The sequence below is a fragment of the Macaca fascicularis genome, chromosome 16 (genome assembly GCF_037993035.2).
Source record: "Macaca fascicularis isolate 582-1 chromosome 16, T2T-MFA8v1.1".
Classification (NCBI taxonomy): Eukaryota; Metazoa; Chordata; class Mammalia; order Primates; family Cercopithecidae; genus Macaca; species Macaca fascicularis.
Genome location: NC_088390.1, coordinates 79,164,780 through 79,189,952, shown reverse-complemented (window position 1 = coordinate 79,189,952; position 25,173 = coordinate 79,164,780). Strand labels below are relative to the sequence as shown.

Below are 25,173 nucleotides of genomic sequence, written 5' to 3'. Positions count from 1 at the left end.
TAATCACGTGGCTTGTGATTATCAGCGTGATAAATGGAAATATCTATTATAGTTAAAAAGCATATAAATAAGTTTGTGATCACATCACCTAAACTTCAGATGCTTGTCTGCCTAAAGGTTAGGAACTAAACATTTTATATATATATATATATATATATATATATATATATATATATATATATATATATATATATATATTTTATTTTTGAGAGGGAGTCTCGCTGTATCACCCAGGCTGGAGTGCAGTGGCATGATCTCGGCTCACTGCAACCTCTGCCTCTGGGGTTCAAGCGATTCTCCTGCCTCAGCCTCCCGAGAAGCTGGGACTCTAGGCGTGTGCCACCATGCCCAGCTAATTTTTTGTAGTTTTAGTAGAGACAGGGTTTCACCGTATTAGCCAGGATGGTCTCGATCTCCTGACCTTGTGATCCGCCTGCCTTGGCTCATAATAAATATTTTAGTTATCTTTCTATGAAGTTTTCTTGGTCTCCAGTGGAATCTTCTCCTGCCCTGTGCTGCACATGGCCCATGTCGTACATCCTGCATAGATTTTACATGGACATGAGTGTGTGGCTGCTCTCAGGGTAGAGTGCAGTCAGCTTGCCCAACTGCATAGAACTTGGGCCTTGAATTGGGTCTGTGGAGCAGGAAGTCCTGGTCTCCCTTGTCCCTGCCTAGGTTCCCAAGTGGGATCTGCATCTCCAAGAGATGAAGCACCCCTTGAGCCCCTCAGGGGCTCAGGTAGAGTCAATTCAAATGCAGGTTACCTTGCTAAATTTGAACTTCAAATAAACAATGAATATACCTTGTAGCACAAGTAGATCCCATGTGGGACATACTTACACTAAAACAATTTTGGTTTTATCTAAAATTTAAACATAACTGGGCATCCTGTCTTTACTTGCTAAATCTGGCAACCCTAGCAAGGAGCCTGTCCACAGTAGATGCTTTGTACTTGTGTGCCCTGATTACAAAACTCCTGTGTTGTTTACAAGAATTCCCGTGCTATGGGGGAAAGAAGACTAGAGAAGCTCTTGTACATCATCTTCTTTTGAAAAGAGTGATGTTTCTCATACTGAAAGGGGAAAAGCTAGGCTGAGGCAGGAGAATGGTGTAAACCCGGGAGGCGGAGCTTGCAGTGAGCTGAGATCCGGCCACCGCACTCCAGCCTGGGCGACGGAGCGAGACTCCGTCTCAAAAAAAAAAAAAAAAAACAAAGGGGAAAAGCTGGAAGCTATTCCCTTGGAAACCGGCACAAGGCAAGACTGCCCTCTCTCACCACTCCTATTCAGCATAGTAATGGAAGTCCTGGTCTGAGCAATCAGGCAAGAGAAAGAAATACAGGGCATCCAAATAGGAAGACAGGAAATCAAACTATTCCTGTTTGCAGATGGCATGATTCTATATCTAGAAAACTCTATAGTCTTGGCCTAAAAGCTTCTTTAGCTGATAAACAACTTCAGCAAAGTGTCAGAATATGCAAAGTGTCAGTATACAAAATCACTGTACAAAAATCACTAGCATTTCTATATGCCAACAATAGCCAGCCAAGCCGAGAACCAAACGAGGAATGCAATACCATTTACAATTGACCCCAAAGGAATATAATACCTAGGAATACAGCTAACCAGGGAGGTGAAGGATCTCTACAAGGAGAATTACAAAACACTGCTCAAAGAAATCAGAGATGATACAAACAAATGGAAAAACATTCCATGCTTGTGGATAGGAAGAATGAATATTATTAAAATGCCCATACTGCCGCAAAGCAATTTATAGATTCAATGCTATTCCTATCAAACTACCAATGACATTCTTCACAGACTAGAAAAAAACTATTTTAAAATTCATATGAAACCAAAAAGGAGCCCAAATAGCCAAGGCAATCCTAAGCAAAAAGAACAAAGCTGAAGACATCACATTACTCAACTTCAAACTATACTATAGGACTACAGTAACCAAAACAGCATGGTACTGGTATAAAAACAGACACATAGACTAATGGAACAGAATGGAAAGCCCAGATATAAGGCTGAACATCTACAACCATCTGATCTTCGACAAAGCTGACAAAAATAAGCAATTGGGAAAGGACTTCCTATTCAATACATAGTGCTTACATAACTGGCTAGCCATATATATAGAAATTAAACTGGATCCCTTCCTTACATCATATACAAAAATCAACTCAAGAAGGATTCAAGACTTAAATCTAAAACCCAAAACTATAAAAAACCCTGGTAGACATCCTAGGAAATACCATTCTGGACCTAGGAACAGGGAAAGATTTCATGATAAAGATCCCAAAAGCAATTGCAACAAAAGCAAAAATTGACATATGGGATCTAGTTAAGCTTAAGAGCTTCTACACAGCAAAAGAAACTATCAACAGAGTAAACAGACAACCTACAGAATGGGAGAAAATTTTTGCAAACTATGCATTTGACAGGTATAATATCCACCATCTATAAGGAACTTAAACACATTACAGGAAAGAAACAACCCCATTAAAGAGTGAGCAGAGGACATGGACACTTTTCGAAAGAAGACATAGATGTGGCCAACAAGCATATGAAAAAAAATACCAACACCACTGATCATTAGAGACATGCAAATCAAAACCACAATGAGATACCATCTCACACCAGTCAGAATGGCTATTATTAAAAAGTCAAAGAATAACAGATGCTGATGAGGTTGCAGAAAAAAGGAATATATACACTGTTGGTGGAAGTGTAAATTAGTTCAACCATCATGGAAAGCAGTGTGGCAGTTCCTCAAAGTGCTAAAAACAGAACTACCATTCAACCCAGCAATCCCGTTACTGGGTTTATACACAAAGGAATAGAAAGCATTCCACCGTAAAGACACATGCACATCAACGTTCATTGCAGCACTATTCACAATAGCAAAGACATGGAATCAACCTAAATGCCCATCAGTGACAGGTTGGATAAAGAAAATGTGGTATTTATAAACCATGGAATACTATGCAGCCATAAAAAAAGAATGAGATCATGTCTTTTGTGGGAACACAGATGGAGTTCGAGGCTATTATCCTTAGCAAACTAACACAGGAACAGAAAACCAAATGCCAGTTGTTCTCACTTACAAGTGGAAGTTAGATGATGAGAACTTGTGGACACAAAGAAGGGAACAACAAACACTGGGGCCTGCTTGAGGGTGGAGGGTGGGAGGAGGGAGAGGATCAGAGAAAGTAACTATTGGGTACTAGGCTTAGTACCTAGGTGACAAAATAATCTGTACAACAAACCCCCGTGACATTAGTTCACCTATAGAACAAACCTGCACATGTAGCCCTGAACCTAAAATAAAAGTTGTTTTTTTTGTTTTTGTTTTTTTTTTTAAAAAAAAACGAATGTGGTGTCTCACGCCTGTAATCCCAGCACTTTGGGAGGCCGAGGCAGGTGGATCACCTGAGGTCAGGAGTCCGAGACCAGCCTGGCCAACATGGTGAAACCCCATCTCTACTAAAAATACAAAAATTAGTCGGGTGTGGTGGTGCGTGTCTGTAGTCCCAGCTACTCTGGAGGCCGAAGCAGGAGAATTGCTTGAACCTGGGAGGCAGAGGTTACGGTGAACTAAGATTGCGCCACTGCATTCCAGCCTGGGTGACAGAGTGAGAATCTATCTTTAAAAAAAAAAAAAGTTTTAATATTGAAAGAGACAATTACCTGAGAAAATTAGCTTTCAGGACCATACTATATAGTTCCTTAAGAAAAGCAGGTAAGATATATATATTTTTAAAGGCCTTATAACGTCTTGAGGAATCTCAAAAAGGAATTTTAAAATTTGAGGCTAAAACTCCAACTTGGTCAAGTGGATACGTCTGTCTGATGTATTAATACCTGTTACTCTCAGCTAGGTCTTACTGACAAACCTAAATGGATCACAGGAAAATACCGGTGTCTGTAAAGAATTAGCTAATCATATTACTGTTATTTAAAGAGGCCTCAATTGGACAGTGGGCATCTTACAAAAGAGGAAAGAAATATGCCTGAAACTCTGAAAAATGTTCCACCTCACTTGTTGTAGTCAAAGAAATACACATTAAGCGAAATGTCATTTCCCCCATAAATAAATACATTTATTTCAAAATGAGAAATACCAGGGCTAAGAAGTGGCATAATGGAAATTGCACACTGTTCGTGGGTAAGTGACACAGCCTTCCTAGAGATTTATTAGGCAATTGTATCATGGCCCTTTGATCAGCAGTTGAACTTCTGGGAACTTTGTCCAAATTCTAATTGTTTGTATAATTAAAAGTTTTACAATGATATTTATAAGAAAAAGAGTCTAGAAATAGCTGAAAAGTCCAATGATGTGAGAATGTAAATAATAATTTGTGTTACCTGAAACTATACTGATTCTTTGGGAAACAAGAAGGCAGGGACAATATAAGTTGATCCCCTTCTGTTCTGCTTTTGATTGGCCTTTGGTTTTGTTTGTGTATACATGTTACTTAGTGAATATATGTTGCCGGCCACTCTTCATTTTGTTTTGTAACAGGGGTTTAGAAAGAGTTTTTCCAGGGATTTGATGCTTTCTGCACTTAACAAATGATGATTTGCCATTTGTGCTGATCCAGCCAAATCATCTCCAATGATATCGTGGGAATGTTGTGAAAGCTCTCTCTTGGCGAGTGCTCTGTTAATTAGCATTGCCATATTCATCGGAGGCCTGCGATTCCATCACTGGGTCCATTAGATTTAGCCGGTTATACCATCTCAGGGACCATGTACATTCTGTGTTGCTGGTGTGATTGGGCCCATGGGCTATGAAAACGGAGGTTAACTTGGCATTTATCTAGCAAGATGTTCTCAGTCTGAGGTTCTTGAATCCATAAGGACCCAACAATTATTTCAAAATGGTCTGTGTAGTTTTTGCTGGATTGTAACCTTCGCTGTACTTTCAAAGGTGGTTGCTGATCCAAGATGGTTTGGGGTCATTCACTAGAGGACTTCAGAGATTTCTGCTCTGCAGGGAGGAAGCCAGACCTCGAAGGGCAGAGGCTTACCTGGGCAGCAGGGTTTGCTCATGGCCCCTGGGCTTGTGCCTGTAAGACCTGTGTCTGCTTTTCTCCATCCTATGGTGTTTTGTGACCATAATCATGTCCTCTGTTTTGGGGAAGAGGAAATCAGGGAAGCGGATGCATCAGAAAATGTCACCTGGTGATTCTGTGGGAAAAGTGAGCCTGGGACTTTTCTGTCTGTTTCATTGTCATCCTCACCCTTACATGTAGCACTGTGGTTCCTTTCCAGGAAAGATGGAGTGGGAAGGATGAGAGGCTGAGCCCCGGCAGTGGGTCCTTTCTTTGTGTGAATTCTTAGATGCTTAATTACAAATTAAAAAATAAAATTGTAATGATGGGCAACTTTTTTTCCTAACAACAAAGAATCTTTTCATTCTCCTTCCCAAAAGAAGTATAAGCCCGTGCTGCGGGTTTAGCATGGGTAAATATTTTCTGCTTGCAGCTACTTTATGCTTAGAAATAGTTGGTCTAATCGGTTAAGAAATACTACTATTGGCTGGGCGTGGTGGCTCAAGCCTGTAATCCCAGCACTTTGGGAGGCTGAGACGGGCGATCACGAGGTCAGGAGATCGAGACCATCCTGGCTAACACGGTGAAACCCCGTCTCTACTAAAAAATACAAAAAACTAGCTGGGCGAGGTGGCGGGCGCCTGTAGTCCCAGCTACTCGGGAGGCTGAGGCAGGAGAATGGTGTAAACCTGGGAGGCGGAGCTTGCAGTGAGCTGAGATCCGGCCACTGCACTCCAGCCCGGGCGACAGAGCAAGACTCCGTCTCAAAAAAAAAAAAAAAAAAAAAAAAAAGAAATACTACTATTACAAAATGTTTCAGGTTTGTCTGCAAGTAAGAATGATTATAGATACGAGATTTCCTCTGAGTCTTTCCCCACTCTGGTCACAGGCAATGAGAGCTCACCAGACTCTTTCTCACTGCAGCAACTGCTCCCACTACCTTTTTTGGTAAGCCATGAGCAGTTCAGCCTTTGCTCCTCCCACCCCTTTCATCCCCAGTCAACCATGAGGCCCTAGTTAAAAGAGGGGCTTCTGGAGGCCAAGATGCTGAGTCAACTCCTGAGTCCACTGCAGACTGGCTGTGTGACCTGGGACCAGTTACTCTGCCTCTCTGTTCTTCAATTTACTCATTCGTTAAAGGGAATTAATCTCTATTTCATGGGGCTTTTGTAAGGATTGAGGACTCATTGAAGATAAGTTCCCAATATTACCTGTGAACCAGTGCCTCTGATGTTGTTTTGCTTCTGCGTTTGACATTGGCTATTTCATCCCTAAATGAAATAGTCCCCCTTCTATTCCTCCTTCCCAAATCCCACTTCAAAAGTGCCCAAACCTTTCCCATTTCAAGAAACCTCACGAGGTTCTTGTCACTCTGGCACACCCTCACATCCCACAGTGTGCTTGGCAATTGCCTCCGCTAACGGATCATCCTTTTCCCACGCGCTAGCATTTTACTTGATGGGTGTGATGGTTGAACTAGCCTTACCAGGAGAGGCAAGAAAATTCATTGCTCATGATGCATCATACTCTGTAATGATTTATTTGGACTAATCTTCCTTGTTGCAGACTCATTAGTGGCTGTCACCAAATGGTGGCTTATTTAACTTTCACAAGGACGTGAGGCATTTACACCCTCCTGTTTCCTACTAGGGAAGGCATTGACGTCAGTTTTCACACACTGGAAGCCCGGGGCCAGGCGTGCGTTTTAATTTTGAGGAAGAACTCTTTATGCTCCTTGATGTTCCTATGAAACACAAGCATAGCGCTAGAATTTGCTCGTGGTGCCTTTGAGGTCTGTCGTTCTCTGTGTAGCATCTGGAGGAGATTGAGAGTAGGATCCTTTTGTGACATTGACAAAAACAAGTGCAACCGTTGGTGATTGTTACAGTGTGTGTTTTGCCCCTTAGATTGGAGGGAATTTATGTGTGTCTTCCCTGTCTACCCTCTCTTAAATTATAAAATCCCCAAGGGGCCAGGTGCAGTGGCTCATGCCTGTAATCCTAGCACTTTCGGAAGCCAAGGCAGGTGGATTGCTTGAGTCCAGGAATTTGAGACCAGAATGGTCAATGGGGCAAAACCCCATCTCTACTGAAAAAAAAAAATACAGAAGGCTGGGCGCGGTGGCTCATGCCTGTAATCCCAGCACTTTGGGAGGCTGACACGGGTGAATCACGAGGTCAGGAGATCGAGACCATGATGAAATCCCGTCTCTACTAAAAATGCAAAAAATTATCCGGGCGGGGTGGCGGGCACCTGTAGTCCCAGCTACTTGGGAGGCTGAGGCAGGAGAATGGCGGAACCTGGGAGGCGGAGCTTGCAGTGAGCCGAGATCGCACCACTGTGCTCCAGCGAGGGTGACAGAGCCAGACTCTGTCTCAAAAAAAAAAAAAAAAAATACAGAGGTTAGCTGGGCATGGTGGCGTGCACCTGTAGTTCTAGCTACTCAGGAGGCCAAGGTGGGAGGATTGCTTGAGCCTGGGAGGTGGAGGCTGAAGTAAGCTGAGATTGTACCACTGCACTCCAGCCTGGGCAACAGAGTGAGACCCTGCTCAATCAGTCAATCAATCAATCAAAAGTCTCCAAGAGAAGAGATTTTTCTTTTGGCCTCTATCAACTCTCACTGGAGAGCATCTAGCGCAGGCCTGTGTGTTCAGACCAGACACAGGAAATCAGGAATCTTTGCTGACTGACCTAGGAGAAAGCTGAGGACCCTCCACCATGACCCAGGTTAGTTCATGGACAGCTCTCGGGGACTGCTTTGCTCATGTCTTTAGTGTCTGTGAGCTTGAAATCCCAGATGTTTAGTTCAATTTCTCGACCAGCATGTGCAGCCTGAGTCATCTACATATTGTCTACTCGAAATGTATGAACACCCCTCCCCGCTTGTGTGCACCATTTGGGATCAGCAACCGCCTTTGAAAGTACAGCGAAAGTTACAATCCAGCAAAAAATACACACTTTTGAAATAATTGTTGGGTCTTTATGGATTCAAGAACCTCAGACTGAGAACGTCTTACTAGATAAATGCATACATACACAAAGGAGATCTAATATCTCAGGATGTCACTGAGTAGCAGTTGTATGCACCCACATGCACATACACATACACACATGCACACACACACATACATGCATACACATGTGGATACCACACAATGAGTGTGGAGCTTCGCCTCGTGTAAACACTGTCTGGGAGGAGTTGCTATCCAATTGAGACAGCTGAATTCTCCACAGGCTGGTGTTGTGAGTCAGGGCTACTGACCAATGGAGGACTGGCATCCTTTCATTGTGGAGGATCAAAGACCTCGCTTTTCCTAATGGAACTGAGATCCAGCTGTTAATAAGAGAGAAATGATTGGGAGCTGGGGAGGAGTGCGTCTACTTGCCTTGTACTTTCTTACTTTCCAATCTGTACTTGTATGATTTGAGTAAATAAATACAAAATGATTTTCTTTTTTTCTTTTCTTTTCTTTTTTCTTTTTCTTTTTTTTTTTTTTTGAGACGGAGTCTTGCTCTGTTGCCCAGGCTGGAGTCCAGTGGCCCGATCTCGGCTCGCTGCAAGCTCCGCCTACCAGGTTCACACTACTCAGCTGTCGGAGTAGCTGGGACTACAGGCACCCACCACCACGCCCGGCTAATTTTTTGTATTTTTAGTAGAGGCGGGGTTTCGCTGTGTTAGCCAGGATGGCCTCGATCTCCTGACCTTGTGATCTGCCCGCCTCGGCCTCCCAAAGTGCTGGGATTACAGGTGTGAGCCACTGCGCCCGGCCACAAAATGATTTTCAAAAGAAGTTTTTTCTTTTAATGTTTTTTAAATTTATTTAAGCATTAAAGGCTTCATGAATTAGGCAGCATTCAAAACTAGAAGACATTCAGAGAGCTCTGCCTTTTTTGAAGTTCCAGCAGGAAATAAAGTATAGAAATAGCTTAATTGGTTACAGTTAGGCATTTACCTTATTTGGACATAGTCTAATCAGTTGGCTGCCTGTGGTTGGCTGAAGTTTGGCTACCTGTGATTGGTTGAAGCTCGGCTGCTTGTGATTGGCTGAGATCTAGCTATCCTATTACAAAAAATATATACTCCTAATGAGATTTTCATTTGTATACATACTAAGTTAGGCTGTAGTTCACTATGAAGCAACTCAAAGTACAGCCTCAGACCAATAGTCTCCTGCTTATTTAATTTAACAGACGTGTGAGTTATGTTTGCTGGGTTATTTTCTCTCCCAATAGAGGGACCCTTCTTTCTCTCTGTGCCATCGCATGTTTAAGATTCACTCAAGACCCATTTCCTCTAGAAAGGCTTCCCCACAAATCCATCCCATGCTGTGAACTGAAGGCTGGATGCTCTCTCCCACTCTTGTCCTCGCAATTTCAGATCCACGCAATTTGCCTCTATTATGAATAAACAAATAGCCCAGGGGACCATGGATATTTAGGACAAGCTGGTTGTAAGAATGACATTCTTCCAATATAAGCCAATTTGTAAAGGCATTTTTAAAAGGAGGGTTTGCTCAGGAAACCCAAGGGCTGGGTGCTATGGGTGGCCTATGAATGTCTATGGCACGTGGGCTGCAGTTCTGCCCTTCTCTCTCCTTCCCTCGGGCTGCCTGGTTTCCCATCTCTGCTTGTTGATGTATATCTGATTCTTTCTGATTGTCTCTCCAGCCGCTTCCCTCATTCCGCTGTGGCAGAGCTGCGCGCACATCATGTGATTTTTCAGATTCAGCTTGCACGTTGGAGTCGCCAAGTCTCCCTGGGGAGGGATTCTGATTGGCTGAACCAGGCATCTGAATTGGTTCCTATAAATCAGTATGACCAGGAGAGCAGGGTCACATATTATGTAATTCTGCAGGGCCATGGGAGAGGGAACATGATAGTAACAATAACCATCGATACAATCAGTACTTAGTACATTCTAAGCACTTTCAGACATTGTTACATTTAATCCTCACAAAACCCTTATGACATAGGTAATCCTATTATTCTAGTTTTACGAATCAGGAAGCCACAGCACAGGGAGGTGAAATAACTTGTTTGGCGCTACACAGCTGACCAGTGGCTGAGTCAGGAAGGGAAGCAGGCAGCATGGTTCTGGAATCTGTGTTTCTAATCATGACTCAACATTGCTTGTCTTAAACAGGCATTGCTAGGATACCACATCTTCATCTTTTTTATCCTTCTTGGTACCTATGCATTGGGCGCTGAATGCCTATTCAGTGATTTTTTTTTTTCTTTTTCTTTTTCTTTTTTGAAACAGGGTCTTACTCTGTCACCCAGGCTGGGGTGCAATGGTGCGATCACAACTCGCTGCAGCCTCAACTTTCGGGGCTCAAGCCATCCTCCCATCTCAGCCTCCCAAGTAGCTGGGACTACAGGTGCATACCACCATGCCCAGCTAATTCTTTATTTTTATTTTTTGTAGAGATGGGATCACGCCATGTTGCCCAGGCTGGTCTCGAACTCCTGGGCTCAAGCCATCTGCCTGCCTCAGCCTCCTAAAGTGTTGGGATTTCAGGAGTGAGCCACCATACTCGGCCTAGTCAACGAATTGTTCGCTGAATGAATGGATGCCTGAGTGAATGAGAGAACACACAGAACCTTGCATAGTCTACAGGAAGTTCGGGGGTAGAAGCTTCTTCCTGCTGTAGCTTGCTGGAGAGTTAATGTGCCCATGTTCAAAGCGCTCTCCCCATCTCTCTTTCTCTTTTTTTTTTTTTTTTGCTCAGACAAGAGTGAAAATGGTGAGGCGTATCAGAGAAAGAAAGCGGCAGCCACTGGCCTTCCAGAGGGTCCTGCTGTCCCCGTGCCTTCTCGAGGGAACCTGGCACAGCCCAGTGGCAGCAGCTGGAGGAGGATCGCGCTGCTCATCTTGGCCATCACTATACACAACGTTCCAGGTGAGGTCTTGTCCGTGAGCGCGCCAGCCACTGCCTGAAGGTAAAGTCATTTGTCAGCACAATTGTCTGGCTGGAAAAGGGGAATGGGCAGTTGTGACGTGGGTCCTTCTTGGAGGGGAGTGAAGGTGGCAGTACAAATCCTTCTTGACTTTATTTTTTGATCATCAGAGCTTGATCATCATATGTGAAAACTTCCCATTCCAGTTCATTTAAACAACTTTTACTTCCTTTTTTGACATATGAGTTACCAGGTTATTTGGAGCATAAATTCATAACTGTTACATGATTGCTGTGGAGGGTGTCTTTTATAAATACTGGATATCTCTGGTTCTGCTTAATGCTATTTGAAAATATAGTTGACCTTTGAACAACACAGATCTGAACTACGTGAGTTCACTTACACTCAGATTTTCTTCCACCTCTGCCCCCCTGAGAGAGGAACACCAACCTCTCCTCTTTCTCCTCTTCCTCAGCCGACTCAGTGTGAAGATGAGGAGGATGAGACCTTTATGATGACTCCCTTCCACTTAATGAATAGTAAATATATGTTATCTTTCTTATGAATTCCTTAATAACATTTTTTTCTTGAGATTGCTATATTGTAAGAGTACAGTTTATAATACATATAACATACAAAATATGTATTAATTGACAATGTTATTGGTAAGACTTCTGGTCAACAGCAGGTTATTCATAGTTAAGTTCTGGGGAAGCCAAAAACTCTATGCAGATTTTCTGCTGCACAGGAATCAGCGTTCCTGACGTCTTCATTGTTCAAGGGTGAACTCTATTGAGTTCCGTATAATTTGGCAGTGATAATTGCCTTACCTGCCTTCTTTATGTAGGCATCTTTCTGCAATGTTCTTACCAATCCTTTCCTATTTAGCATTTTAGAGTAATTTCTTTTATGTCTTTTTTTTTTTTTTTTTTTTTTAAAGACAGAGTCTTGCTCTGTCCCCCAGGCTGGAGTGCAGTGGAGCAATCTTGGCTCACTGCAACCTCTGCCTCTTGGGTTCAAGCGATTCTCCTGCCCCAGCCTCTCGAGTAGCTGGGATTACAGGTGTACACCACCATGCCCGGCTAATTTTTTGTATTTTTAGTAGAGATGGGGCTTCACCATGCTGGCCAGGCTGGTCTTGAACTCCTGACCTCAGGTCATCCACCTGCCTCGGCCCTGCAAAGTGCTGGGACTACAGGCGTGAGCTACCACGCTGGCCTGTTTTATGTCTTTAGATGTATTTTAATTGGAAACAAAGGACATATTAATGCCTTATTTCAGAAATAATGAATGCTTCTTTTAGAGCAACTAGAAAACATGATTAAGCATAGGAAATGATAGATATTTTTAAAAATAAATAAATTGAGGGAACCTGAGCAATTTGAGATGCATTTTGAAATTCCAACTCTCTCACTTCCTAACGAGGTTATCTTGACAAATTGCTTGAACTCCCTGAACGTTGGTGTTCTCATCTAAGAAATGGGGATAATGCCACAAGTGGCTTATTCTGAGAATTAAATGAGATGCTAAAGGTACACACAACTTTCAGTACAGTGCTTGGGACATATGAGCACTTGAAAAATGGGAGCCATTGTTGGCATCAGTGATACTCCTGCTGCCTCCTCAGCCATGATTTCCTTGATCTCGAGATCTTAAACATGCCGATTCACCTTTTGTTGTTTGGGAACTCAAGCTTGAGCAATAATCTTCCCCAGGGAACATCCTTGGGTGGTACATTTTCTGAGTCCTTGCAGAGTTCATGGTGTCAATCTGTTACTCTAATACACAAGCAAGAACTTGGCTGGGCAGACATTTTCTAGTCATGACATTTTTTTCTCTTCAAACCTTCTGCAGATGTTGACCCATTGTCTTCTGGCTTTAGTATTGCAGAAGCAAAAAGCACGGCCACACTGAGTCTATTCCTCTGTATAACTTGATGTTGTTTTGCTTGCACAATGAAGACTCTTTTTTTGGTCATCTTTAAAGAGTGAAAATTCTAATATATATTATATATTCTAGTATATATTAAATCTGCCTAAAGCACTATGTGTTTAATTACTTTTTAAGCTCAGATATTTCTCTAGATAAGAAGCACATTCCTCTGTTATTTCTATTGTAACCTTAGGCATTTGTACCATATGATCATAGGAAGGCCCGTTTTCCCAATATTTTCATCAGTATATGTGTCTCCCTCATTCCCCTCTTGACCCTTGTCTTTTAGTGATGAACAAACTTTTTTAGTTAGTTTTCCAATTTTTATTTTTATTTATTTATTTATTTATTTATTTATTTATTTATTTTTTAATGAGACAGAGCCTCGCTCTGTTGCCCAGGCTGGAGTGCAGTGGTGCGATCTCAGCTCACTATAATCTCCGCTTCCCAGTTCAAGCGATTCTCCTGTCCCGGCCTCCCAAGTAGCTGGGATTAAAGATGTGTGCCATCATGCCCAGCTAATTTTTGTATTTTTCGAAGAGATGGGGTTTCACCATGTTGGCCAGGCTGGTCTTGAACTCCCGGCCTCAAGTGATTAGCCCACCTCAGCCTCTCAAAGTGCTGGAATTATGGGTGTGAGCCACAGCATCGGACCCTGTTGGTTTTCTAGATCTCGGTACTCAGTATGCCTTGAGATAACGATGGGGTCTTCTATGGAACTCACTGCACAGAGATGCCCAAAGTGGGTTAGCCTTGGTGGAAGACCCTGCTCACGCACACCCAGTATCTTAAAGAGCTCATTGGAAGACCCCTTGGTCCCCTGCAGAGGACTGCTTAAGAGCCGTGACGGCCACTTTTAGCCTGTTAAGTGCTAATAGTTAGAGAGGAAAGGTTACTTGTTTTTCATTCATAATAGTAGCTGTCTTTCTGCCATTTATGACCCCTTCTTTAACCAACTGAGCAAGAGTAAAGATCTGCCCAGCGGGTTTAGTGTTACATAAGGTAACTACACTGAGGTGTAAATTATGATGACTATTTCTCTGAAGAACAAAAATGTAGTCTAAGGTCCAGACTTTATAGCAATGGACTGAGTACCCAACTTCCCTCTAATGGACCCTTTTCTCTACCACACCTGCCACTGTACTTGGGTGATTCATTATGCTCAGCTGGAATCATTTCCTGGCTCATTTCGATAGAAGGCCAGGCTGGTTCAGAGTTTACTTTCTCAAATGTTTGTTGACTACAGTGACAACTTGGAATAAAGCCAGAAACAGTAGGCAGATGTGTGGAATGACAGCAATATTTCTTGATCCTAAATGAGCATAAATTAAAATCTTACTTCTTCCTTGACAGGAGACCCTCTTCTGTGTCTTTCAAGTTTCTAAGTTCAGCCTTTGTCACTTTTATGGTGATGCAAAAGTATCTTTTGAAAGAAGGATTGAGGCCGGGCACAGTGGCTCATGCCTGTAATCCCAGCACTTTGGGAGGCCAAGGTAGGCGGATCACTTGAGGCCAGGAGTTTGTGACCAGCCTGGCCAACATGGCGAAACCCCGTCTCTACTAAAAATACAAAAATTAGCTGGGAGTGGTGGCGCATGCCTGTGATCCCAGCTACTCGGGAAGCTGAGGCAGGAGAATCACTTGAACCCAGCAGGTAGAGGTTGCAGTGAGCTGAGATTGCACCACTGCACTCCAGCCTGGGTGACAGAGCAAGACTCTGTCTCAAAAAAATAATAAAATAAAAAATAAATTGAAATGAGGATTGAGTGCCTTCTAGGAATCTCAACTGAGTTAGATTTCACCAGAAGCATGGTGTTAATAGTCACTGGTTTCAGTAAATTGGAGGACAGCTGGCTTGCCTGGATGGAGAGGTTTGAAGGGACATTTCTTTCCCAGTCTTGTATTTTATTTATTATATTTGAGTATTGTATTCCATGTACTTGGGTTATATCAGTACTAAAACAGGCCAAGATCTCTGGCCTTCTATAACCAATATTATAGCAAGGTGAGATAGTTGATGAACATCATCAGAATAAATGAATTTTATATTGTGTTAGAAGGTGGTTAGTGATTAAAAAAAAGAAAAAGTTCAGGGGAGAAGAGATGGTACAGTGTTAAAGGAAGAAATTGCCATTTTAAATAGAGTAGGTAGGGAGGGGCTCCTTGAGATGGCCTTGCATTTGAGTCAGTCGTGCAGATCTCTGGTAAAGAGTGAGTGTTTTAGGCAGAGGGAATAGCCAGTGCAAAGGCCCTGAGGCAGGAGCATGTCTAGCGCCCACAAGGAGTAGCCAAGAGTCCACAGCAGGGTGAGCAGCAGGGAGAGAAATACAAGGTGAGGGCAGGGATGTCAGCTCCGCCTTTAGATGGAACTTGGAGGCATAAAAATGTTTGTGTTTGCTCTGTGTGTGATGAGCCATTGCAGGGTTTTGAAGAGGGTGCGTATGACTTGACTTGAGCTTTGAAAGTTGGTTTCTCTTTAGGTGTTGAATTGAGATGGGACTTAGGAGGGGTAAGGATGGAAGCAGGGAGGCCTGTGTGGAGGCCACTGCAGAATCCAGATCAAAGATGACAGTGGTACAGATGAAGGTGGTAGTGCTGGAAGTGGTGAGAAGGGATCCCTTCCAGGGTCCTGATTGAAGGTGGAGGCAATGGGATTTGCCGATGGATCGGATGTGGGATGTGAGAGAAAGCGAGGAGCCAGGGGAGACCTGGAGGTTTCAGGGCTGCCCAGCTGCAAGGATGGAATTGCCATCAACTGAGACGAGGAAGGCTGCAGCTGGAGGAGCTTTAGGGGGACTATCAAGAATTCGTTTTTTGATCTTGAGGTTTGATTGCCATTAGACATTCAAATGGAGATACTGACTAGGCAGCTGGATGGATGGAGTTTGGAGTTGGATTGCAAAGTCTAGCTAAGAGTTATAGATTTGTGAATCATTGGCACATGAATGGTTTTTGTTTTTTTGTTTTTTGTTTTTGAGACAGTCTGTTCTGACGCCCAGGCTGGAGTGCAGTGGTACAATTTCGACTCACTGCAACCTCCGCCTCCTGTGTTCAAGAGGTTCTTCTGCCTGAGCCCCTCGAGTGGTTAGGACTACAGGCACGTGCCACGACAACCGGCTACTTTTTGTATTTTTAGTTGAGGCGGGGTTTCGCCATGTTGGCCAGGCTGGTCTTGAACTCCTGGTCTCAAGTGATCCACCTGCCTTGGCCTCCCACAGTGCTGGGATTACAGGCGTGAGCCACTGCGCCTGGCCCCTTGGCACATGAATGTTCCTTAAATCCCTGACACTGGATGAGGCCACCAAGGGTCTAACTACAAATAGATGTGTCTTCAAAGACCCACTGTGGCTCATTCCTCGAGTCTCCAGCTCCTACTCCTGTCTAATGAGAAATGAACTCCCTCACCATTACTGTCAAGCAGCTTCATGTCTTTGATGAGGACCATTTTAAGAGCCTGTTTGGAGCCAGCTTACCTTTGAAAAGGTCTCTTCTTTAACACTATCCTTTATAGCGTATTAAAAATTTAACTAGAGCTTTGAGATTCCCTGAGACTCTGGGTTTTTAAGACAGACTTTTCACAATGACTAAATGGAGAATTGATTTTTTTTTTTGAAGTATTTTGTCTTTGCTATTTCAGTTTTGTATGTCCTGAGGATGACATTTTGTTTAAAAATTTTTTTTTTTTTAATGTGGAAGGAAAATGGAAGGCTTGTTAATAGTAGCCTATCTCCCCGAGATATCCGGGGTGTAAGGACACACCCGTAGGCATATGCACACGTCTGGGGCTCTTGGGTTAATATTTAATACACATGTGCAAGGTCAAATACTTCTTAAGCTTCTGTGGTTCACAGTTGTCCTGTGAATCTGATGAGTTATGCACCATCTCACGAGAGAATGTTGTACACATGTCTTAGTCTGTTCAAGCTGCCATTACAAAATGCCATAGAATGGGTAGGTTAGAAACTACAGAAATTTATTTCTCCCAGTTCTGGGAGCTGGAAGCCTGAGATCGGGCTGCCAGCATGGTCATGGTCAGGTTCTGGTGAGGGCCCTTCTCCGGGTTGTGGATAACTGTCTTCTCGTATCCTCACATGGTGGAAAGAGGGCACTCTCTGGAGTCTGTTTTCATAAGGTTGTTGATCCCATTCATAAGGGCTCCATCTCACGACCTAATCACTTCCCTGAGTCCCCACCTCCTAATACCATCCATTCCCCAAGTCCCCACCATCCTAATTCCAATACCGTTGGGGATTAGGTTTCAAAATACGAATTTTGGGGAGACATAAACCTTGAGACCACAGCCACACACAATATTTTGCAGACAATTCTGGGTGTTTAGACTTTATGGAGTCTATTCACAACCCTAGAACAGGAAAGAACCCCTCCCCAGGCCGGGTGCAGTGGCTCACGGCCTGTAATCCCAGCACTTTGGGAGGCCGAGGTGGACAGATCACGAGGTCGGGAGATCAAGACCATCCTGGCCAATGTGGTGAAACCCCATCTCTACTAAAAATACAAAAGTTAGTTGGGTGTGGTGGCACGTGCCTGTAATCCCAGCTACTCAGGAGGCTGAGGCAGGAGAATTGCTTGAACCCAGGAGACAGAGGTTGCAGTGAGTCAAGATTGTGCCACTGCATTCCAGCCTGGAGACAGAGCAAGATTCCATCTCAAAAAAAAAAAAAAAAAAAAAAAAAAGGACCCCTCCCCTTTAGAGGACAAAGAAAAGTATACTTGTGCAAATTAAATGCCTTAGGAAGAAATGGTAATGACTGAGGGAGGCCAGCAGATGCTGGCAGGTGCAGTAAAAACAACACTAACAGGCAGACGCCTCCTTAAACAGAGTTCAGACGCACCCGCCTTCTTCTAAGCTACTTCCCTGGCCTCTGCTTGGGTGCATCTGTCGGGGTGGTCTAGGGCGTTTGCATCTGCTGGAGAAGGCCACCCCGAGGAAACAAAAATGTTTTCTAGAAAACCAACCCATGATTGCAGCCTTTTGAGCATACTATCTCTTGAGGTGCTTTTCATGCAGTATCATACAGATTGAAGGGCTCTGAGCCTTCCAAAGATTCCTGGCCCTTCTGTTTTCGAATGGAATTAAAAATCACCTAGCAATTGAGTCCCTACTAATCTCTTATCATGAGTAGCTTATGATCTCAACAGTGAACTACACCATTGTTTTGTATGGGAGAAAGTTAAATTGGAAGCTTAAAGGATTCTAGGGGTTATCTCATTCAAACACTCATTCATTTGAAATTTTAGGGGGTTTTGGTAAATTATCATTATGGCTCCTTCTAGCTTTAGCATTGGATGATTCTGTGAAGAATCATAGAAATAGTAATTATTAATTACATTTATTTAACAAAGTTAATCACTCCTTCCTTTGTGATGCCTTGCTGTATCCTTTATATTCTGTACAATAGTTATCACTCTTACAATTACCTGTTTGTTTTATTTATTTATTTATTTTTAATTTTTGTCAGTAACATAGCAGGTGTATAGATTTATGGGGCACATGAAATATATGTGCGTGCATGCACACACACATAGTTTTTTGAGACAGGATCTCACTCTGTCACTCAGGCTGGAGTGCAGTGGTGTGATCATGGCTCACTGCAGCCTCAACCTTCTGGGCTCAGTTGACCCTCCTACCTCAGCCTCCTGAGTAGCTGGGACTACAGGTGCATGCCACCACACCCAGCTAATTTTTTTTTTTTTTTGTATTTTTTGTAGAGACAGGGTTTTGCCATGTTGCCTAGGCTAGTCTCGAACTCCTGGGCTCAATAGATTCTCCTGCCTTAGCCTCCCAAAGTGCTAGGATTACAGGTGTGCACCACCTCGCCTGGCCTGCATGAAATATTTTGATAGAGGTATGTAATGATAACCCATCAACTAAAGTATTTATCCTCTGTGTTACCAACAATCCAGTTATACCCTTAGTTATTTTAAAATGTACAGTTATTACATTATTGACTATAGTAACCCTGTTGTGCTATCAACTACTAGGTCTGATTCATCTATTTTTTTTTTGTACACTATTAACCATCTCTATCTTCCCCACCCACTCCCTGACTGCCCTTCCCAGCCTCTGTTAACCATCCTTCTACTCTCTATTTCCATGAGTTCAATTGTTTTAATTATTAGCTCCCACAAATACGTGAGAACATAAGAAGTTTGTCTTTCTGTGCCTAGCTTAGTTCACTTAACATAATAACCTCCAGTTCCATCCATGTTGTTGCAAATGACAGGATCTCATTCAGTTATATGGCTGAATAATACGCCATTGTGGGTATGTACCATATTTTCTTTATTCATTCGACTCTTGATGGCTGCAATTACCTGTATTTAAACATGTGTATTTGCCCCTAATAGACAGAGCTTCTTGCAAGAAGTTCTATACTGCTTTCTTTTTGGGGGACCCAATGTTATAACACATACCGAAGCTTTGATATATTCAATATGTATTACATAGTTGAGCACATAGAAGAACTGGTACATTGGATACCTGGCCTCCATTCTAAGAGAGGAGGGGCTGTTTGAGAGTTAGGTGTTCCTAATTTTCTTTCTTTTTGAGACGGAGTCTCGCTCTTGTCGCCCAGGGTGGAGTGCAGTGACGCGATCTTGGCCCACTGCAACCTCCGCCTCCTGGGTTCAAGCTTCTCCTGTCTCAGCCTCCTGAGTAGCTGGGATTACAGGCGCCCAACACCATGCCTGGCTGATTTTTGTACTTTTAGTAGAGACAGGGTTTTTGCCATGTTGGCCAGGCTGGTCTCGAACTCCTGACCTCAGGTGATCCGCCCGCCTTGGCCTCCCTAACTGCTGGGATTACAGGCGTGAGCCACCGCGCCCAGCTGCCTAATTTTCTTTCTACATTGTCCAGGTGGGCCAAGGGAGGACATTGACTCATGTGGGTCCTGATGATACATTGGCAGACTCTTGCTCTCTTTCGTATTTGAAGTTATTTATAAAGTTCCACAGAAGAAGAGGGCAGATGAATTGCATGCTTTTTATTTTCCTGTCAATAGTGTCAAGAACCAAGTTTGTTTTGCTGGTTGTCGCTATGATATAGAGTCCTGGGGACCAGTGTTTGTGTCACTAGAACAGCCCGACAGTTGGTTTTGGTCATGTGGCCTGTCCTCATTGCCAGCTCCTGATAATGGCTTTCAAAGAAATGCTTGAGATTTGAATCCAAAGTGATTTTTTGTTTCAGGTAACAAGAACACAAATTTAGACATGAAAATGTTCACAGTGGTTGGTTATTCCTGGGTGATAGGATTGCAGATGATTTTTATTTTCTTCCTGTTTTTGTGAGATTTATAACTAAGCTTTCCTGTAGTAAATATTTGTGACTTGCAATCAGATAAAAATGCTTTTTTGGAAAGGTGAAATTCTTGCTTTTTTTAAGCTTGCCATATTAAACGTTAATGTCTGCAGCACCACGTTGGCGTGGTTCTCACTCCAGATGCATCAGGCTCAGTTCATCAAGGAGTTACCATCACCTAACCACCTCAACACGCCAACCCTCAACACATGCATAGAAGTAGAGAGATGTTATTCCTTTATGCCAGAGATCATCTTACTGGGGTTGTCTTAGTATTTAGACAGGTTAGAAGCAGAATGAAGGACTGCCTTGGTTTCCTATGGCTGATGTAACCAATTACCACAAACTTAGTGGCTTAAAACAATCCAGATTTATTCTCCTGCAGTTCTGGAGGCCAGAAGTCTGACATCAGTTTCACTGTGATAAGGTCAAGGGGTTAGCAGGGCCGTGTTCTTGCTAGGGACTCTAGGGATAATCCATTCCTGCCTCTTCCAGCTTCTGCAGGCTGCCGGCATTCCTTAGCTTGTGGCCACATCACTCCAATCAGTACCTCTGTGATCATTGCTTTCTCTTCTGTGCCAAATCTCCCTCTGCCTTTTTATAAAGATTCTTGTGGTTGCATTTAGGGCCCACCCAGATCATCCAGGGTAATCACATCTGAAAAATCTCCTTTATCATGAAAGGTAACATTCACAGGTTCCAGGAATGAGGACCTGGATATATTTGGAGTCAGCATTTGGCCAACCACAGAGACCAAAGGTATCTTCTGAATGCAGACCAGAGATTCTTAGCTTGAGTTCTGAAATGTCTTCAGCAGCCAGCATTCCTTTATAAGTCTAAGCCTGGCTCTTATGGAGTCTTAGTCTCACCCTGGGACTCCCATGGGCTGTCAGCTGTGTCGTCCTCATTTCCCATCACTGGCTGTCTGTGTTTGAGCCTCTGAAGAATTCCTCAGTCTTAATGAGCCCATTCAGCAACTTATTCCCCTGGTCCTTCATCAAATGAGAGTTTTAGGGTGTTAGTGAAAGATGACGTAATATTTACTTAGCTTATACGTGTGCAGTGGGGATGGCAGGGAATTGGGGGAAGTGCTGCTGTCCATATCTCATGGGTCCCTTTCCCTTGCCTGCCTCCACTGCTGTCTTAACTCCATGTTATCCTTCAGTTCTTCGTGATGAGCCAATTCACAGTGACAGACATTTGTGGCTTGTGATTATAACTGACATTCTTTTTTCTCAAGGTCAATGTCGTATTTAAATGGTTACTGACCCTACTCCATCTCACACATGATCTGTCGCTCAGTCTCTCTCTTTCTCAAGCAACTTTATTGTGTGGCATTTTCTCATCCCCAAGCTCACTGGTAATTAGGAGGTCTGCCAATTACACTTCCACACTGAGGAAACAGTCCCTGTTATCTTTTTTAAAAAGAATGAGATATAATTCGCATACCATAAAATTCACCCTTTTAAAGTTCACAATTCAAGGCCAGGCACAGTGGCTCACGCCTGTAATCCCAGCACTTTGGGAGACTGAGGTGGGCAGATCGCTTGAGCCCAGAAGTTGGAGACCATCCTGGGCAACATGACAAGACCCCCATCTCTACAAAAAATTTAAAAACTAGCCAGGTGTGGTGGTGCGTGCTTGTGGTCCCAGCTACTTGGGAGGATTGCTTGAACCCTGGAGGTCGAGGCTTCAGTGAGCTGTGGCTGTGCCACTGCACTCTAGCCAAGATGACAGAGCAAGACTTTGTCTCAAAAAAAAAAAAAAGAAAAATAAATTTCACAATTCAATGGTTTTAGTATACCCAAAAGTTTGTGCAACCACCATCACTATCTTTTTAATTTTTAATTTTAATTTTGTGCTTTCAATAGAGACAGGGTGTTGCTGTGCTGGCCAGGGTGGCTTTGAACTCCTGGCCTCAAGAGAACCTCCTGCTTCAGCCTCCCACAGTGCCGAGATTATAGGTGTAAGCCACCATACCCAACCTACCACTATTCCAAAACACTGTCATCACCCTGTAAAGAAACCCCACGCTCTTTGAACAGTGCCTCTGAGAAAAAAAAAAACCGGAATGCTCATTAGCAGTCACTCCCCATTCCTCCCTTGCTCCAGCCCCTGCACTAATCCACTTTGTCTCTATAATTTCACTCACCAGGACTGACTTTCATTTAAATGGTATCATGTAATATACATGTTTTCGTGTCTGGTTTCTTTCACTTGGCATGATGCTTCCAAGTTTCATTGATGTTGTAGCATGTATCAGCAAGTCTTTCTTTTTATGGCCAGATAATCTTCTATTCTATGGATACACCATGTTTTGTTTACCCTTTCATCAATTGATGGACATTTGAGTTGTTTTTACTTTTTCGGGTGTTGTGAGTAATGCTGCTATGTGTGTTTATGTCTTTGTATGGACCTATGTTCTCCTGGGTACATACCTTGGAGTAGAATTGCTGGGTCATATGGAAACCTTTGAACTCTTTGAAGCTAGTTCTTTCCGTTAAGCTCCTTCCCATTCATTCCATACTCCAGCAGAGTCCTTTGAGACAGAGGAGTAACCTCTGCCCCACCTACCATGGCACTTGCTTGGGGGTGTCTATGAGCCCTGCTGTTTTTTTTTTTTTTTTTTTTTGAGCAATATACATTTTTATAATACATTTTTTTTAATCTAGTGAATTTTCTTCCAAGTCAGTAGACAGATAGGAAAAAAATAAAGTTATTTTTTGAGCCCTGCTTTCCAACAAAGTGTCAGTTGCTGTTGGATTTTGATTTTGTGTGGAATATGGAGGACCTACTGGGGTGCTGAAAAGTCAGCGGACAGCTGCAGGTGGCCGGGGAGGCTGCTGCTGCTGACATTGGTGATGTGAGCCTGGACCTTCAGCTTGCCCTAGTACAGTCTCCCCGTGCCGCCGGGGTGGCTTGGAGGGGCAGCACAGTGAGACCAGGGCCCCGACTTGCAAGAAGGAGCTACTGGCCATGAGAAAGAACATATTGATTTTTCATTTTCCTGGGGTAAAGACTGAGCAGAAAATTCTACTATTATAAACAGACCTTTCCAGGAGAAACCACGATGCAACAGCTTCTACTTCACATTGATCTGCTTCTGGAAACTGAAGGGTCTTCTCAGTCGCCAGCGACCCAGGCTCAGTTAATGAGGAAGCAGAACGCCACACAAAAGGCACGCGTCATTGACCGTAATAAAATATACCGATAATACTAAAGGCTGCCACTTACGGGGGCCTTTCAAAGTTCCAGACACTGTATAAAGTGCATCACATACATGATTTAGATACTTGCATCCCTGTTTTACATTTTAGAAACTGAGACCTAGAAAGTTTGAAGATCAAGCCCAAGGCTGGGCGTGGTGGCTCACACCTGTAATTTCAGCACTTTGGGAGGCTGAAGCGGGTGGATTGCTTGAACCTGGGATTTGAAGACCAGCCTGGGCAATGTGGGGAAACCCCGTCTCTACAAAAAAAATACAAAAATTAGCCGGGTATGGTGGTGTGTGATTGCTGGCACAGCTACTCGGGAGGCTGAGGCAGGAGAATCGCTTGAGCCTGGGATGTGGAGGCTGCAGAAAGCTGAGATTGTGCTGCTGCACTCCAGCCTGGGTAACAGAGCGAGACCCTGTCTCAAAAATAAAAAATAAAAAAATAAACAAAGCTGAGGCCACACAAGCAGTAATGGGTACAGCTTGAATCACACGCTGTCTCTGTATGTTGCGTCTGGCTCTGGTGAGGCCTGTGTTTCTTGTCTTCCCGTGGATCACACTGTTTTTCAGAGACAGTTACAGAGAAGTTCAGGAAATGCTTCTTGCTGTTTTTAAGCTTGCCACATTAAATGTTAATGTCTGCAGCACCATGTTGGCGTGATTCTCACTCCAGATGCATTGGGCTCAGTTCAGCAAGGAGACTTGGGCAGGGAAACCTGGGCAGGAAGCCTCCTCTGTCCTCAGGGCCCACCAACTGTGGGCACCCTAGGAGACATGTAAAATGAATGCCTGTGAGGCCCCCGCACACCCATCACCACCACCGATGCTTCAGGACCCAGGCAGATGGTCGCCCACAGGGATAGGACAAGCACAACCTTTAGAGCAGAAAGGCCAAGACTTGGATCCTGGAGCCACCAAATGCTTTACTAGGTAGGTTTGTAACCTTAGGTGAGATCATGGGAGTCTTAGCTTTCCCAGCTGTAAAATGCAGATAAGAGCTACTTGGCAGTTCATTATTGAGATGACAGCAGTAGCAACAAGCAGGGCCACCCACTGTGTTATCTGCTATTCAGAGTATCATTGGGAGGCAGAGGCAGACAGATCACTGGAACCCAGGAGTTTGAGACCAGCCTGGGCAACATGGCAGAACCCGTCTCTACAAAAAATACAAAAATTAGCTGGGCGTGGTGGCACACGCCTGTAGTCCCAGCTACTCAGGAGGCTGAGGCAGGAGAATAGCTTGAGCCCAGTAGGTAGAGGCTGCAGTGAGACGTGCTTGTGCCACTGCCCTCCAGCCTAGGTGACAGAACCAGACCTGTCTCAATAAAAAAAATAAAGAGTATTATGGTTACTAGAACACAGCAGGACCTGGAAAACATTAATTCCCCTCCACCTCCTCCTCTTCCCCCGAGCTGTACCACCCACTTGCTTTTGCCTTCACCTTGCTTTGATCCTCAAGAATTGTCTGGTTCTGGTTGTGGAGGTCTTAAATGGGGACGTCTCAGATGGATTTGATTTTCATCTCCAACAGGTTACATTTGAAGATGCTTCTCATTTACCGCTGGAGTTTGAAAACATTGTAATATTCTCCTTTAATTATCAGTATCTCAGTGGGAAGCCTGACATTATAATTAGCACAGGCTTCTACATGGGATGACATTTTGCTCAACATACCATGTTCCTGGTGTGCACTGAAGCAGAAGCCGGTGGCACACTTCTGAATGACGCTGTTGGATTTGAGCATGAGAG

At 43.6% G+C, this 25,173-nt stretch overlaps 1 protein-coding gene across 34 annotated transcripts in view; it reads left to right on the top strand.

Moving 5' to 3' along the window:
* SLC39A11 (solute carrier family 39 member 11) overlaps positions 1 to 25,173 on the top strand; it is a 564,073-nt gene that overhangs the window by 351,504 nt on the left and 187,396 nt on the right. For 29 of the 34 annotated variants that reach the window (XM_065531931.1, XM_074020277.1, XM_015438787.3 and 26 more), the window contains one exon: positions 10,792 to 10,962. The exons of 2 other annotated variants lie outside the window; for them this stretch is intronic. In XM_065531931.1, coding sequence (XP_065388003.1) covers positions 10,792 to 10,962 — 171 coding nt within the window. Of the gene's footprint in view, positions 1 to 10,791; positions 11,003 to 11,435; positions 11,465 to 25,173 lie in introns of those variants that run through there. 3 more of the 34 variants (XR_012426088.1, XM_074020295.1, XM_074020296.1) reach the window with 2 other exon arrangements.